General features: G+C 34.1%; 1 protein-coding gene across 2 annotated transcripts in view; it reads right to left on the bottom strand.

The window, feature by feature from the left end:
• Positions 1-14,727, bottom strand: part of CRISPLD1 (cysteine rich secretory protein LCCL domain containing 1) — a 43,607-nt gene that overhangs the window by 10,919 nt on the left and 17,961 nt on the right. For both annotated transcript variants that reach the window (XM_084511036.1, XM_084511037.1), the window contains 10 exons: positions 8,520-8,638; positions 8,239-8,371; positions 6,401-6,516; positions 5,171-5,271; positions 3,878-4,057; positions 3,725-3,785; positions 3,509-3,575; positions 2,680-2,810; positions 796-839; positions 633-705 (listed from right to left, as the gene is read on the bottom strand). In XM_084511036.1, coding sequence (XP_084367162.1) covers positions 633-705; positions 796-839; positions 2,680-2,810; positions 3,509-3,575; positions 3,725-3,785; positions 3,878-4,057; positions 5,171-5,271; positions 6,401-6,516; positions 8,239-8,371; positions 8,520-8,638 — 1,025 coding nt within the window. The remainder of the gene's footprint in view (positions 1-632; positions 706-795; positions 840-2,679; positions 2,811-3,508; positions 3,576-3,724; positions 3,786-3,877; positions 4,058-5,170; positions 5,272-6,400; positions 6,517-8,238; positions 8,372-8,519; positions 8,639-14,727) is intronic.

Below are 14,727 nucleotides of genomic sequence, written 5' to 3'. Positions count from 1 at the left end.
ACCTTTGACTCATCTATGGTTTTCAGAACTGTTACAGATCTACTTCCTCAAAATATTGAGGCATAGGCTTCTTTCAATAAGTGAAAACATAAGCTTCAAAGAAATGGCACATTTCTTTGACTGAAAGCAGTTAACTGACTTGCAGACCATACCTGACCTTAACAACATATACTTCAATCATTTTGCAAATATATTTGCTCACTCCAAAATTCCCAAACAATTTGATAACTTCTATGACAAATATTTTTATCAGTTCCTTTTATTGTATCTGTTTTACAGGTGAATAAATTGAAATAACATGTATTTTGCTCTAGGTGCCTAGATTTAATAGTGGAAAATTAAAAGGAAAAATGGATCTTTCCTCACAGTGTTTAGACTAACAAAATCTTCACTAAGATATAACAAGAGAGCAAAAAAAGATCAGGAGCTTCTCCTTGTGAAAAGAGCCTGCAGATTATCTTTCACTTACCTGGCCTTCTATTTACACCAAAGACAAATATATTAGTAAAACATTTATGACTTCACTTTTACAGCTTCTACTGTCACCTTTGTCAATGACAATTACAGATAATTATTATCGGACAGAAAATATGGGAGCACTTTGTAATAATAAAAGATTCAAAGAATTTTACCTTGGACAGTGTGAGGCTGGTTTTTGAAAAGGACACAATTGTTCTACTGTTGTTTCACATGTGATAGCTTGAACTGAATAAAGTAAAACAGAAACCAATTAATGTGTGCTATTTAGAAAACTGTAATTCGAAGTAACTGAGTTTATAAGAAATAAATACTAACCTGTTACTTTAGAGACTGTGAAGGAATTGGCAGATTGGTATTTTCTAAACGAGAAATAATAGAAATAGTCAATAAATAACATCTTTTAATGCTTTATGTCTTTTATGTCGTTTTAGCTAGTCAATTTTTTATTAGTAAATATAGAAGAAAATTCTCCTTCATTAAGGAGACAATGTCTCCTTCACTTATTCCTCACTTATGTCTTCTTAATGAAGAATTATGTACTATTGTGCTACACAGAAGCAGAAGTTTGCTGAAACGTTGAAGAGAAGGTATAGGCTTGGTCCTTTATTTATGTATTATGTACTATGTATTTATGTAATATGTATTTAATCCATAAGGCCTCTAACACATTTTTTTCTAGCAACTCAATCACAAAACCAAAACCAAATTAGACATTACTGTTCAGCTATGATACAATTATTATCTGTGCCCACAGTAAACAAAAATGAGTTTGGATATCTCACTCCTGTGTTCTGATACTCAGAAGATAGTGCGAAACACGCTCTGTAGAACAGACACTCGTATGGTTTTGTCTCAGATGGCATAGAAATACACAGATTTCAAGTGATGGGAAATCAATTCCTTTACTTTGAAAAAATTCTGTAGTTTAATTACCACTACTTTTGTAAGAAAGTTGACTCCTAATCCATCAGTATCTATTTGCTTATCTCTTTGTCTCGAAAAGATTTTAAAAAGAGATAATTGCATCTTCATTTTAAGAAGGGGTAATTTAAACCACAATCAAATAATCTGATGACCCAAAGAAACACATTAATTAATTGACAATTAATTAATTATTTAATCAATTAATATCAATGCCTGAAACAGTGCTTTCTAGGTAACCAAATTCTAGGCCTCTGAATTTAGTCTACCTAGCCAGTGTTTCCTTCTATTCTGAATTACATAAATCTGTTGACAAGAGAAATTATGACAAGTTTTACAGCATGTGAAATCAGTTTGCACAGAACAGAGAGACACAGAGACACAGCAGAAACTAAATACATCATTCAATAGAATTCTGTTTTCTTTCAATACGGTATTACTCATACCCTCTTGCATGTACGCTACTATTACACATACACTAACATACAGCAATGTACAACTCTCCAGAATACATTAAGATATAGTGAAGTGTAGTTTGCAGATATTATTAGTATCTTAGATTCCAGCATACTTTAGTTATTAATGGATATTTATACATGGTAGCAGTCAAGCTGAAAGACTCTACTTTTATGTACTTCTTTTCTGGTTTTGCTTTCAGCATGTCAGTGTGTATTTGGATCTATTTTCACATACCAGTCTCTGGATAAGCACCTGAACACTGTAGTACAAAGTCCAAATTAATTTTCCACAGCATGCAGTATTATTCTATTATTGGCCAATGCAGAAATTGAGCAAAGTTTTGTGCAAAATATCATAAGTATATTATGGAATTGTAATGAAACTATCAAAAATGTAAGTAGAGATGTATTTTTGCTTGGTTCATATTGTTTCTTTGCACAGTACAAGAGGGTCACTTCCAAACACAAACTTCAGCGATTTTGCCTTGTTAGCTGTCATACATTATTGTGTACATGGGCCATCACTGGTTGTATTACCAGCTTTGTAATAATAAATATAGTAAATGTAAAAACATTTAAAATAATCTAGTTTAGCGTCAGTGTGTACTACTTTTTTACAATAAATCATTTACAAACAAATTATTATTGTGCCACTTTTCTGTACACCATTAAACACTGGCTAAAATTTAATAGTGGATACAATACCTGTATTTCCACATGTCCTTTTATGATAAAAGTATGAACAAAATATTATTACTGCAATATATTTTGCATGAAATAGCAAATCCTTTCCATATATTTTAATTTTAAGGAAACTTACCCAATTGACTGAACACCATTTCTATAAGATTTGATAAAGTAATTTTTCCTTCCTTGCCTAGTGACATCAACCCAACCACCTTCATTGTCTAGGATGCCATAATGTATGGCAGCTTTACAAATACTGGATTGCTGAAAAACAATGTGAAAAGCAGTTCCATGTCAGACAAAACCACTATTTTCCATTGTAACTTAGTATGAAAAATTCAGTTTTTAATTGCAATGTATCATTAAAAACTTGGTAGATAGTCTATTAAGTTTGATGTTGACTATTTAGGTGTTATTTCAAATAAAGAGAAATCCCTTTGCCTTAATTCAGAGATAAAATACACTCATTTACAGTATGCTTGTTCACAGTAGCTGCTTTTTTCCTATACTGTTATACAGTTCTACATGGTAAATTATGCTAGGCATTAAACTTAAACAAGTAGAACTGTCTTACTGAAACAATTCATATGAGTGTATTCACAAATTGTTGTATTTGTCCTTCAGTTGCACCTTAACATCTGGACATGTAAATTTTATTTCTGTGCATGTATAAGGCACATGACGTACATATAGACAATACACGCAGAATAGCAGATGTAAACTTAGTTTGATGTTATCTTAAATAAAAGCTTACATCAAATGTTTATGGTCTTCAAAATCAAACAATCAGAGAATGGTTTGGGTTGGAAGGGTCCTTAAAGATCATCTAATTCCAACCCCCCTGCCATCCATTCTTAATACAATTTTAATCCATTCTTAATACAATTTTAATTAACATTCTAATGGAAAATACATCTCATTAAACATTCTATTTGTACAAAATCTGATTTTAAAATGTTTACCATTTCATAATGTACACTTCCAATAACCTTGGCTTTGCTATCCAAACAGCCAGCAGGACATTCATACCTAAGAAAATAAAACACAATTTGGCCTTAGATCCTGGGATTACAAAAAGGGGAAATGTTCCAGGTCACACACAAATAGGGCCTTTCCTAATAATAATAATAATCTATAACAAAACTATAGCGTAATGACAATTGTAAAATTTACCTTACCTATTGCAAGTTGTTCCTTTGCACTGGTCTCTTAGACGTACTTCACATGAAACAATCTGAGCTAAAACAAGCAAAAAGCCATTTCACTAGAATGAATTTCATGCTACATAGTTAAAATTTGTTAACTACTTGAATATTAGGTAAATTCCTTACACATTTGCTGTGTGCTTATTACTTCGTTTTTCTCACTGTCATCGCTGCCTGTAGAGCCTGAAGGTGAATGAGTTCTTGGCCGGCTTTGTGCCGTTGCATCCTGGGCTTTGGATCGTTGCCGTTCAATCTCATTGGTTTCCTCTTCTGGTTCATGGGGAGAATAAGGCCTTTCTGAATCCTCTGTTTCAGAAAATGATCAAAGAAGATTTCTCAGATGAAATAACTCAGTGTTTGTGGAACACAACCCCCTTATCATGTTTTGGTAACATGGCTTTGTTTTCATAAAATGGCGGTTGAATGTAAGTAGGAAAGCAAGGAAAACTTCCCATTGTTTCATACAAGAGATCAAGCTTCATAATACAACTCAATTGCCTTTCTGGTGCTGAAAAATGCTAGAATTTCTCTAGCAGGAGAAATTTCTCTAGTAGGAAAATGCTCCTAATGCTCCTTTTTTAGTATCTTTCTTTATGCCATCAGGAAACTGATAGGTTAAAGGTGATATTCTTATTAGATGTTGAAAGAGTTCTACCAGGTTCATAGATAGCTTGCAATTAAGAATCCAATTTGGTAAAAAAAAAAAAAAAAAAAGCTGAAAATGAGGCCCTTTTACTGATACATAATGTTATTGATTTTGAAATATTCATCAGTAACCTACATTTCTTACTTAAACAAGAAATATAAGGAATGTACTTGGAAACACTGGTGGTTTCTTTTTCTTACATATGAATAGGTGAGTAACTTTCAGAAGTTATTAACAGGAACAGCTAGGTTACATGCATATGGAGTAAACAAAAAGAAATAGCAATTTCATAATATTTTATGTTCAATGCTCTAAAATACTAATAACATTTTGAAAATTGTGAGGAGTTAATCGACTTAGCTGTCATTTCATTTAATTATTAATGTCTTCTTTTCTTGTTCTTGATTTTTCTTACAGTAATGCATATGGCTATGTCACTGAGCTACTCTTTCCCTTTAAACAAATCACTGCATAACTTTCACTATAATTTACAGAAAGACAAATAAATAACATACAGCTAAAGTCTATATCTTTGTGTACTAAAAGACTTCAATCAGGACTTAAATTAGCAGGAATTCAGTATAATCCAATCCCTTTTGTGACACTCAGCCGCATACATCACATAGTACATGATCTCATTTATCACAGTAAAGTAGGTCCCTACCCCATGTTTGGGTACACGCATAATATAATCTATTTCACTATGTTAAAGCATAATGAGGAAAGAAAGCAAAAGGTTACATTCCAATTATAACTGTTGAAATAGCACATACCTCTGTAACAAAGATTTTCTCTGCAACCTCCTCCGAAACTAGGGGGACATGCAGAACAGGGTCGGCCAGGTTTATACGGAGCATGACCCCACCAGTTACCCCTTTAAATAAAAATAAAAAAATAATTAGAAAAACATGCTATAATGAATAATGCATTAATATTAAACATCATTAAACTGGGAAATGGTTGGCAACCTGCTACAGCACTTGGATGTATGTGGAGAAGGACTTGGGAGTATTGGTGGATAGTCGGCTGAATATGAGCCAGCAGTGTGCTCAGGTGGCCAAGAAGGCCAACAGCATCCTGGCTTGCATAAGAAACAGTGTGGCCAGCAGGGCTAGGGAAGTAATTGTCCACTTGTACTCGGCTCTGGTGAGGCCGCACCTCGAGTACTGTGTTCAGTTTTGGGCCCCTCGCTACAAGAAGGACATCGAGGTGCTTGAGCGAGTCCAGAGAAGGGCGATGGAGCTGGTGAGGAGTATGGAGAACAAGTCCTACGAGGAGCAGCTGAGGGAGCTGGGCTTGTTCAGCCTGGAGAAGAGGAGGCTCAGGGGCGACCTTATTGCTCTTTAAAAGTACATTAAAGGAAGAGGTAGAGAAGTGGGGGTTGGTCTATTCTCCCACGTACCTGGTGACAGGACGAGGGGGAATGGGCTTAAGTTGTGCCAGGGGTGTTTTAGGTTGGGAATTAGGAGGAACTTCTTTACTGAGAGGGTTGTGAAGCATTGGAATGGGCTGCCCAGGATAGTGGTGGAGTCACCATCCCTGGAGGTCTTTAAAAGACGTTTAGATGTTGAACTTAGCAATATGGTTTAGTGGAGGACTTGTTAGTGTTAGGTCAGAGGTTGGACTCGATGATCTTGAGGTCTCTTCCAACCTAGACAATTCTGTGATTCTGTGAATATCCTATAGGATGTTAACCATTTACTTACATTCTTTAAGGTCACAATGGGGAGATACATTTCTTTTACAGATCATCATCACAATACAATGAAGATCTCTCTGATGTTGTATGCTGAAACACAGGCCACAAAACTGAAGTCCTACAAAATCACGAGTATTTGTGCAGCCAAGGCTGCCTTGGGAACAAAGCTCTACTTTGTAAAAAAGTACAAAAAAAAATAGAAAACTCAACTAATTTCCTTTTATATTATTTCCTGGATCATCATAAAGTATTACCCTTACCACTCCCTGCCCCCCAAGATATTTATGGGTGTCAGCCAACTTACTTAGGAGAATAATTGCATACAAGATAGACTGCTTTTGGCCAAATCTGTCCCCAGATGTTCATGTTATGACACAAATTAATTGCACAACCTATTCTGCTACTTGTTGCCCAAACAACCTATGGAAAAGGAAAGAGAAATGAATGTAAAAACCAAAACTAATTGACATGAAACAAAAATTATCTCCAAACTTCAACATACAGAACTCAAAACAGAAGCAATGCTATATTAATTGTCCTCTATTATAAAAGTCTTAGCAATCTAATTAAAACAGAGAAAAGTCCACTTGGTTCTATCCTTATTAGAAAGAAAAGCTTTACATTGATACAAGAGATACGGCTCTCATTTTAAAATACATATATATATATATATATATGTATAAATGCTCTAAACATGTGTTGGCAAATGAAATGAAATGAAATGAAATGGCAGCAAATGGATACAACACATTATCTGAAGAAATGGTTCTTGGAATTAAAAAGAATAGAAAACATTGCATTACAAGATGTCACGTTCCTGTGTTCTCATTGTGTCCAAAGTTCTCACTAAAATTTAAGAATCCAAAAGGATCTCGATTGCTTAGACTGACAGAATAGGCACTTGTCAGCAGTGAGAGAATGTGACATAAAGCTATTCACAAAACAACTCACACATCAAAAAGATTCAAGTCACAGATTTTAAATAAACATGCTTTTATGTCATTGCAATCTAATGTGGCCGTGCTCCTTTATTCATCCATTGAGACAATTTTAATTGCAGATCTCAAAATAATCTGAAAGATAAAGGTGGGGATCTTCAGAGTAGACAAATACAACAGATGCAAAACTAATCCAAGAGAAGTAAACTGTGTAGTTCCTTCAGAACTTTAGAAGTTGATAGGTACTGTGAAGAAATACTAACATAAAGAAGTATATCTATGTATTGTAGGTATTGCACATGATAGAGGAGTGTAATTATAGTTATTTTTACAGAAATGGTAAATAAGAATAAGGAGGTAGTTCTGTCTTAAAATTTGACACAGTGGTAAATTATGATAGTAAACAGAAAACAAATCTTTTAAAACTATCATTTTGAAGTTTTCTAATAACATATCAAATGTTTTATTATTTTATATGGGTTTTAGTATAAGACCAAGACCAGGCTGGATGGGGCCCTGGCAAACCTGATCTAGTGGGTGGCATCCCTGCCTATGGCAGGGAGGTTGGAACTAAATGATCTTTAAGGTCCCTTCCAACCCAAGCCATTCTATAATTCTATGATAATCTGAAGATTATGTATTTCCCATTCACTGAAAACATGACTGGCTCCCTTCAGAAAAACAAACAAACAAACAAACAGACAGGTTAGATACATAAACTTCAGAAGTACCAAATAAATTAGTACCTATGCAATTTCAAAATCCTGCTGAAGTAAAAGCAACATGTTATAACTGCTTACCTGTTGTTTGACTAGATGAATTCAATGAAGAGAACTTTTTTTAAAAAAAAAAAAAAAAAAAAAAAAAAAAAAACATGCTGTTTCTTCAGCAAATTCCAGAAAGGAGTACTAACATGCCAGCCGGCACAGAGATGAGATTATGCAAAGTGCACTGAGCAGACACACTCAGTACTGAGTATTGTGAGATTTTTCCTCATTCCTGTTAAGGAAGTGATAACTATGTGGAAGAAATGTAACATCTGTATGACAACCCTACTCTATGTCACCAGTACCCAATTCTTTTAACTATGGAGTCTCATAAAAACAAGCCCCTTTCCTGTTTTCCTGTATCATACAGTCACCTAACTGGAGGTCTTGACTGTACTTTTTTCCATAGCTGACAAAACCAAAACCCACCTACATACCTGTGTGTAATGTGTACAAACAGGACCAGAGCATTTGTAAGGACAATATGGGTTGCATTCATGAGGATGTGGATACGTGAAATCTCTCACTTCGTCATACCACGCTTGGACATGAAACGTTGGAGGCCTGTACCTATGAAAGCCAGCAGATCAGTGAACAGCTATTAGATCAGTGAACAGCTGTAAAGTCTATCATTCTTCCTTAGAGTAACAAGCACATTTTGCTAGATTTCCAAAAAAAAAAAAAAGGTAATATACTATTAAACAGTGTCTTAAACTACCTTCCCCAGTGTGCCCCCAGATTCTGTCCAATTGACGGAAGAAGGCTTGCAGGCCCATGCTCCCATAGGCAGGTTTCAGCCCATGACTCTGCAGATCTCTCCAATTCTACATCCCATGTCTGAAATTTGAAATAAAAGAAAGGGACACCTTCTTAAAAATACTTAATGGCTACTTAATACACTTTAAAAACAGAACAAGACAAACAAATTAAAAATAAAAACTAAAAAAAAAAAAAAAAAAAAAGAAGATTGTTCATTTTCAAAGCATCTATTTCTGGAGCACAAAACTAAAGAAAAAAAGCAATACTTTAGGATTGTATGCCCTATTTTTGTTACATAAGAAATAGAAATGTTTCCACCAAGAGGAAAAAAAAAAAAAAGAAAAAAAAAACAAAAAACAAAAAACACTTTAATCCCTTCACAGTTTTCCCTTCAGAAAGCATGTGCAGGCATGCTGCAATGAATAAAAGACAAATAGGAAACAGAAAGGCTTAGTGTTCAACTTTCCAAGCTAAATCAAGTGCATTTTCTGTCTTGTGAGATTTCTTTTTAGTAACAAGCACTTTCCTTAGCCAAAAGCGTATTATCCAACACAATTTTAAGGCTTTATTTCCTCTAAACCAAGTTTATTTGAAATGAAAATGATTTTCTCTCCCTTTTCTGTAATCAGCTTTCATTGAAATAATACACAGTTCAAACAGAATATAAAAACTAGAGTAACGTTATCAGTCACTGTTTTTCTGGCTCGGTTGGTTAAAAAATAAAGAAAAAAGAAGGCATTCATGTTAGCAAGAGGCATGTTTAGGATAAGTTAAAGAAAAATACTATGTTATTGTTTATCACAAATGTTTACCTTTTCTGTTCTTTAGAGGTATATGGAAGAATAGGTTTGTAGCTGAAAGACAGATACAAGTTTTTCTCTTTCAAAAACATACTAAAATACACTCATCTTGAAAACAAAAATCAAACCATACTTTGTATGTTTAATGTATTAACCTGGAGTTTACTCAAGTGGTTCTTGTTAAGCAAAGAAGCCATACCGCAAATTGGCATTTAAAATCTTTGTAGTTGCAAAGTTTCCAGGTATCTGATTCACTGATACCAATAGTCAGGTTAAGAAACTAAAATAAATGTACTGCTTGAAAAAAGCGCAGCTATTGCATCATGAGTTCAGACTAAGTTTCTCAGCATTAGACTGGGTTATCTAAGTAAATAATTCAGTATTTCCGAAACCAAAATTCCATGCAGACACTGTAGATCACGTCTACAAATTTTTGGCAAATGTTGAAGGTAAAAAACCAAACTCCTCTATAGAGCCAAAGAATACACAAACATAACAGAAATTCCATGTGCTATAATTTGTTTTACTACCGATTTTGACAGGCAGTATTCACCTTATTAATTAGGTTACTTATTTAAAAATATGTGCTTTTGGTTATGCAACATCATGATTGTGGAAAGACTAATATCATTCAAATTAATCCTAGAATATCTATTTTATTGATATATACTCTTCTTCAGAAGTCACTAATGCAATGATTTCTCTTTTGTCTGTTCTTATTCATAATAAATGTACTGGGTACATTTTGACTCCTAAAATGCAACACTTATTTTTGACAGAATTCTCTAACAGTGTAGCAGTGACAGAACAAAACTTCTAGCCTACATATGGATACAAAATCAACTGACTCTAGCGAACAGTATAAAATTTCTGTTCACCTTATTGGGCCAGTATTTCAATGTCATAAACTACAGAATTCCAGTCTTAAGTCAGAAAGTTTTATGACAGTTTACAGTTTGTATAAATCTTTTCCCTTTCCTCATCACAACATTATAAATAGTTCTTTTTCCTATTGTGCTCACTGTTAAAAAAAAAATAAAAAATAAATAAATAAAAAAAGATTAAAACATTTCTTCCACATACAGACTTATTTTTTTATATACTGTAGTACTATGGCTTCGTGCTGGAATCATGACTCCATAACATCTTAAAATAAATGCCAGTACAGTTTGTCCTTGCTTATATTGTACAACATGAAGACAACTCAAAATCTTACATTACTCAAGATAATATATGAATTATATTATCTTGAATCATATATACTTGTATATGAACAAGTCCAAACATAAAGCTAACATACATCCCAAGTAATTACTGTTTAGAATGGTTTTACCAACTACAGAAAAGCTGGACCAAAATGTTTGTACCTGCACACTTCTAGAACATCATGTCTCCAAAGCCAGCTAAATTTTCTGGCAGCTTTTATGAGCCTCAGAACTTGAAAATATATTCTCTTGTAAAGCATCCTCTCACAATTTCAACTCTAAAAGCATCAGTGACAGATAAAGGTGTTGCACTGCTTTGTTGTTGGTTGTTTTAGCTATTTTGTTTGTTTGTTGTTGTTTTCTCCACGCAAGCTTCAAAATATTTTATGCAGCTATTTTAACTAAAATAATGATTTTTTGGTAGTCAATAGTAGTTGCTTGAAGCAATTCCTCAAGCCTGTGAGCAAGCTATCTTTAAAAAACAAATCTTTTAAAGACTGATGGTAACTACACATGACAGAGCCATCCAGACTCTGCAAGAAGAGCCTTTTGATTAAAAACTTAAATTCATCGTTAATCCTCCTGACAGATGTACACCCATACTCACATATACTTTTATGATTGGATATTGTCTTCAAAAAGTTTACTCAACATTTTTGTTCTTTTTTGTTAACTGTTTCTTGCCTTCAGCCACAGCATAAAATATTATATATACCTCTGCTTGCCTAGCCAAAGAGAGGCACACTTTACAGTTTCCAGGCAGCAAAGAAATAATTTTCAAGAATGGGTTCAAAGTGAAGCTCTTTGCAGGAAGCACAGTGCAGATTATATCAACAATGAGGACCTTAGGGCACTGGTATATTTTTGTCCTTTCCAGAATCATTCCTGACTCCAGAAAAGGTTGCTATATGAGCCAAAGAAGTAATTCCACTCTTCCCAAGAATACATGCACAGGATTATATCAGACAGGAATCTGCACCATTAACTAAGGACAAGAGGTCCTAGCTTATGGCTCATCATGAAGTAATTACCCTATTTCTTTACATCTTAAATCTATCCCACAGGAGCTTTCCAGGGTTTTTATTTACTACTATAGCTAGGTTTTTATTTACTACTATACCTCATCACAGTGCACTTTCCTTGGAGCAACTTCATTTATGATTCTGCTCTGGACTCCTCTAAGACAGTAACTTATCAGCCTTCCCTGGTCACTGCCCTTGCATGTCAATCATAATGACAGGTCTAATGACAGGAACCTTTCAGACTCTTCAGTTTGTGACATATGTGAAAGAAGGAAAGGATAGAATGAAATAATGAAGAAGTTGGAACCGAGATAATCACAATTTTTGCCAGCCTTCATCGAAAGCCAATAATTAGAGGATTAAAAACAACTTTTGTTTCAACTTTGTTTTTTTTTTTTTTCAAATTTCCATTCTCTGATAGAAACATAAAAAGTATGCTTATTAGCACTAACAGGCTAGACAATCTCCATTTATTAATGCATCAAAACAAATCGAGGGGGAATAGGCTTAAGTTGAGCCAGGGGAGTTTTAGGTTAGATGTTAGGAAGAACTTCTTCACTGAAAGGGTTGTGAGGCATTGGAACAGGCTGCCCAGGGAAGTGGTGGAGTCACCATCCCTGGAAGTCTTCAAAAGACATTTAGATGTAGAGCTTAGGGATATGGTTTAGTGGGGACTGCTAGCGTTAGGTCAGAGGTTGGACTCGATGATCTTGAGGTCTCTTCCAACCTAGAAATTCTGTGATTCTGTGATTTTGTGTGTGATAAAAATGTACCAAGAAAGGCATTATTTGGCCTAATTAGATGCACTATTTTAACATTGTTAATATTGTTTACAACAATGTTGTAACTTCATATTTGTATACACATTTTTATGTTAGTTGGTCTTTTTATGAAGAAACAGGGCTTTGGCACTGTTTTACAACACTGGAAAAAGAAAAGGTTTTAACACATGCACAATTCATATTTCAGTACCCTTTGTAAAATGACTGTAATACTGTCTCATGGGAACTGTCTCATATATCAAAATTTAAATACAAACATAAAAAGACACGTATCTTTTTATCAGAATATAGTACAACATTTAACCACATACATTTCATACACAATAATTTCAACTACTAACATTTTCATAAGTGTTGATAAGAATTCTTATGACAAAATCACCAGAAATCTGACAGTAAATAGTTGGTGTTACATTAGGATTGAATTCACCCAATTATACTGCATACCCAAATACATACTAGGCTGACCAATCAACAGATAATCCCAACTTCAAAATATTGTGAGATCTGAAATGAATCAAATGTCAAAAAGCCTACATCTATATTATAGTTTCACAACAAACAATACATCTTATTTTTCTCTCTGTATGTACCACACAACAAAGTCACTTCAGAACAGTCAGCTGTTCAGGAAATTCTCTGTGTGCCAGAGAAGAAAGGACTTATTCATTTGTTTCTCAGCCTTTAGCACCTAAATCCCTTATTTATGAAGACAGAAAAAAACTACCTGGCATGGATATAGTGCACATATAGCTAGCATGGTTTATTGTCAGAAAACACTGTCCATTGTCCTGCCAGCCAATGTTAATTAGGTCCAGGAATTGTTTTTCTGTTTGTTTGTTTGTTTGTTTGTTTGGGTAGAAGGAGGTCATGAATAAATGACACCCATCGTACAATTAACATTGCTTCTTCTTAATCAAGACTATGTTTGAGTTCAAATATGTTTAAATATGCAATAATTAATATTGTTAACAGAGCCAGTTATTTCAAAGCTAGTTCAGCTAACTCAATGCTAAATCACAGTCTGCAGTATGGAGACTGTGATTTATCACAGTCTGATAAATCACAGTCTGCAGTATGGATACCACATACATGTAGGTTACCATGTGGTAACTGTATAGCTTTATTTCTTTTTCATCTTAATTAATTAAGCATCATTATTGGTTGGGCTGGAGTAAGTTTCAAAACCACAGTGTATTCAGATGTAAAAAGGTATATACATGTTTTTATGGTTCATGTAATTAAAATGGCTTTTATTCTCCTGGTGTTCCATTCCTCCTTAAAACAGTTTAGAAAAATAATAATAATAATAATAAAAAACAGGAAATAAAGTGTTTGAAGAAAGGTTTCTAAAAGCACCTGAAAAGGTCCATTCCAAGCAAGTACTTCAAACAACTGATATATGTAAAGTGATCAGTGAATCTTTACATAAAAAGATGCTTGGCATTAAAAAAGCCAGACTAAGAACAGAGTAAAAACACATGAATGGCAATGGCAGCACAGGCAAACTACATCATAACAGAAGTAGGCATTGAAAAATGTTGTAACCACAATGTCAGTGATATTAAAATCTGGATACTGAAATATATTCTTATCTGGCATAGATCTGATCCTTTAAAATTATATCAAAAAATTCTTCCAGAATACTCCGCATTGTCAGCTGATATTTTACAGATTTGTCAAAATATACTTATAGAACAACTTTGAATCAATTAGTACAGAAAAATTTTAAAAGAAATCTCTGCATAGCTATAGGTTGAATTCTTTTGCTTAGTGAAGGATGGATAAAGCCTTCAAGCAAAAATTCTTAAAAACAAACAAACAAACAACAAAAAACAGGAAGTTGTTTCTTTCCATTAAAAGTGTGATCATGGGGTCTTTTTAAAAAGGGTCTTTTTGAAATGTAGGAGTGAATCCACCAGATGTGAATCCACTAGTTCCCTCATTCATGCTCTAACATGACCAAGTTTCAATGAGTTTGCACCATCAAATTTCTTTGGTAAGTACTGGGTATTGACAGGAGCACATGAAGATGGAAGTGTAACTAGTAGGCAGCTTATTCCCAGGTCTACCAAGCATATTGACAGGCAATTCTTTTGATAATGCATGCAATGTAATTCAACCTGTTTATGAAGAAAAAATATTTTTCATGTTGTGGAAAGACTACATGTAGTCTACCTTTTGGATAAGGGATCATCAGAGGGGGCAGCTTTCCACATTAATAGGTGGACAGTGAACACTTCATCAACACAAACCTACCTGAAGTTCTTTCTTTTGTTTTACAGAACTCTGCGGGAGTAGCAACAAATGTGTTGCTAACGTGTCTTAAATGGAAAAATGTCCCTTTACTTTCCAAAT

The sequence above is a fragment of the Aythya ferina genome, assembly GCF_964211825.1.
Source record: "Aythya ferina genome assembly, chromosome: 2".
NCBI classification, from domain to species: Eukaryota; Metazoa; Chordata; class Aves; order Anseriformes; family Anatidae; genus Aythya; species Aythya ferina.
The sequence above is the reverse complement of the archived record's forward strand: the minus strand, read 5'-3'. Positions and strand labels throughout refer to the sequence as shown.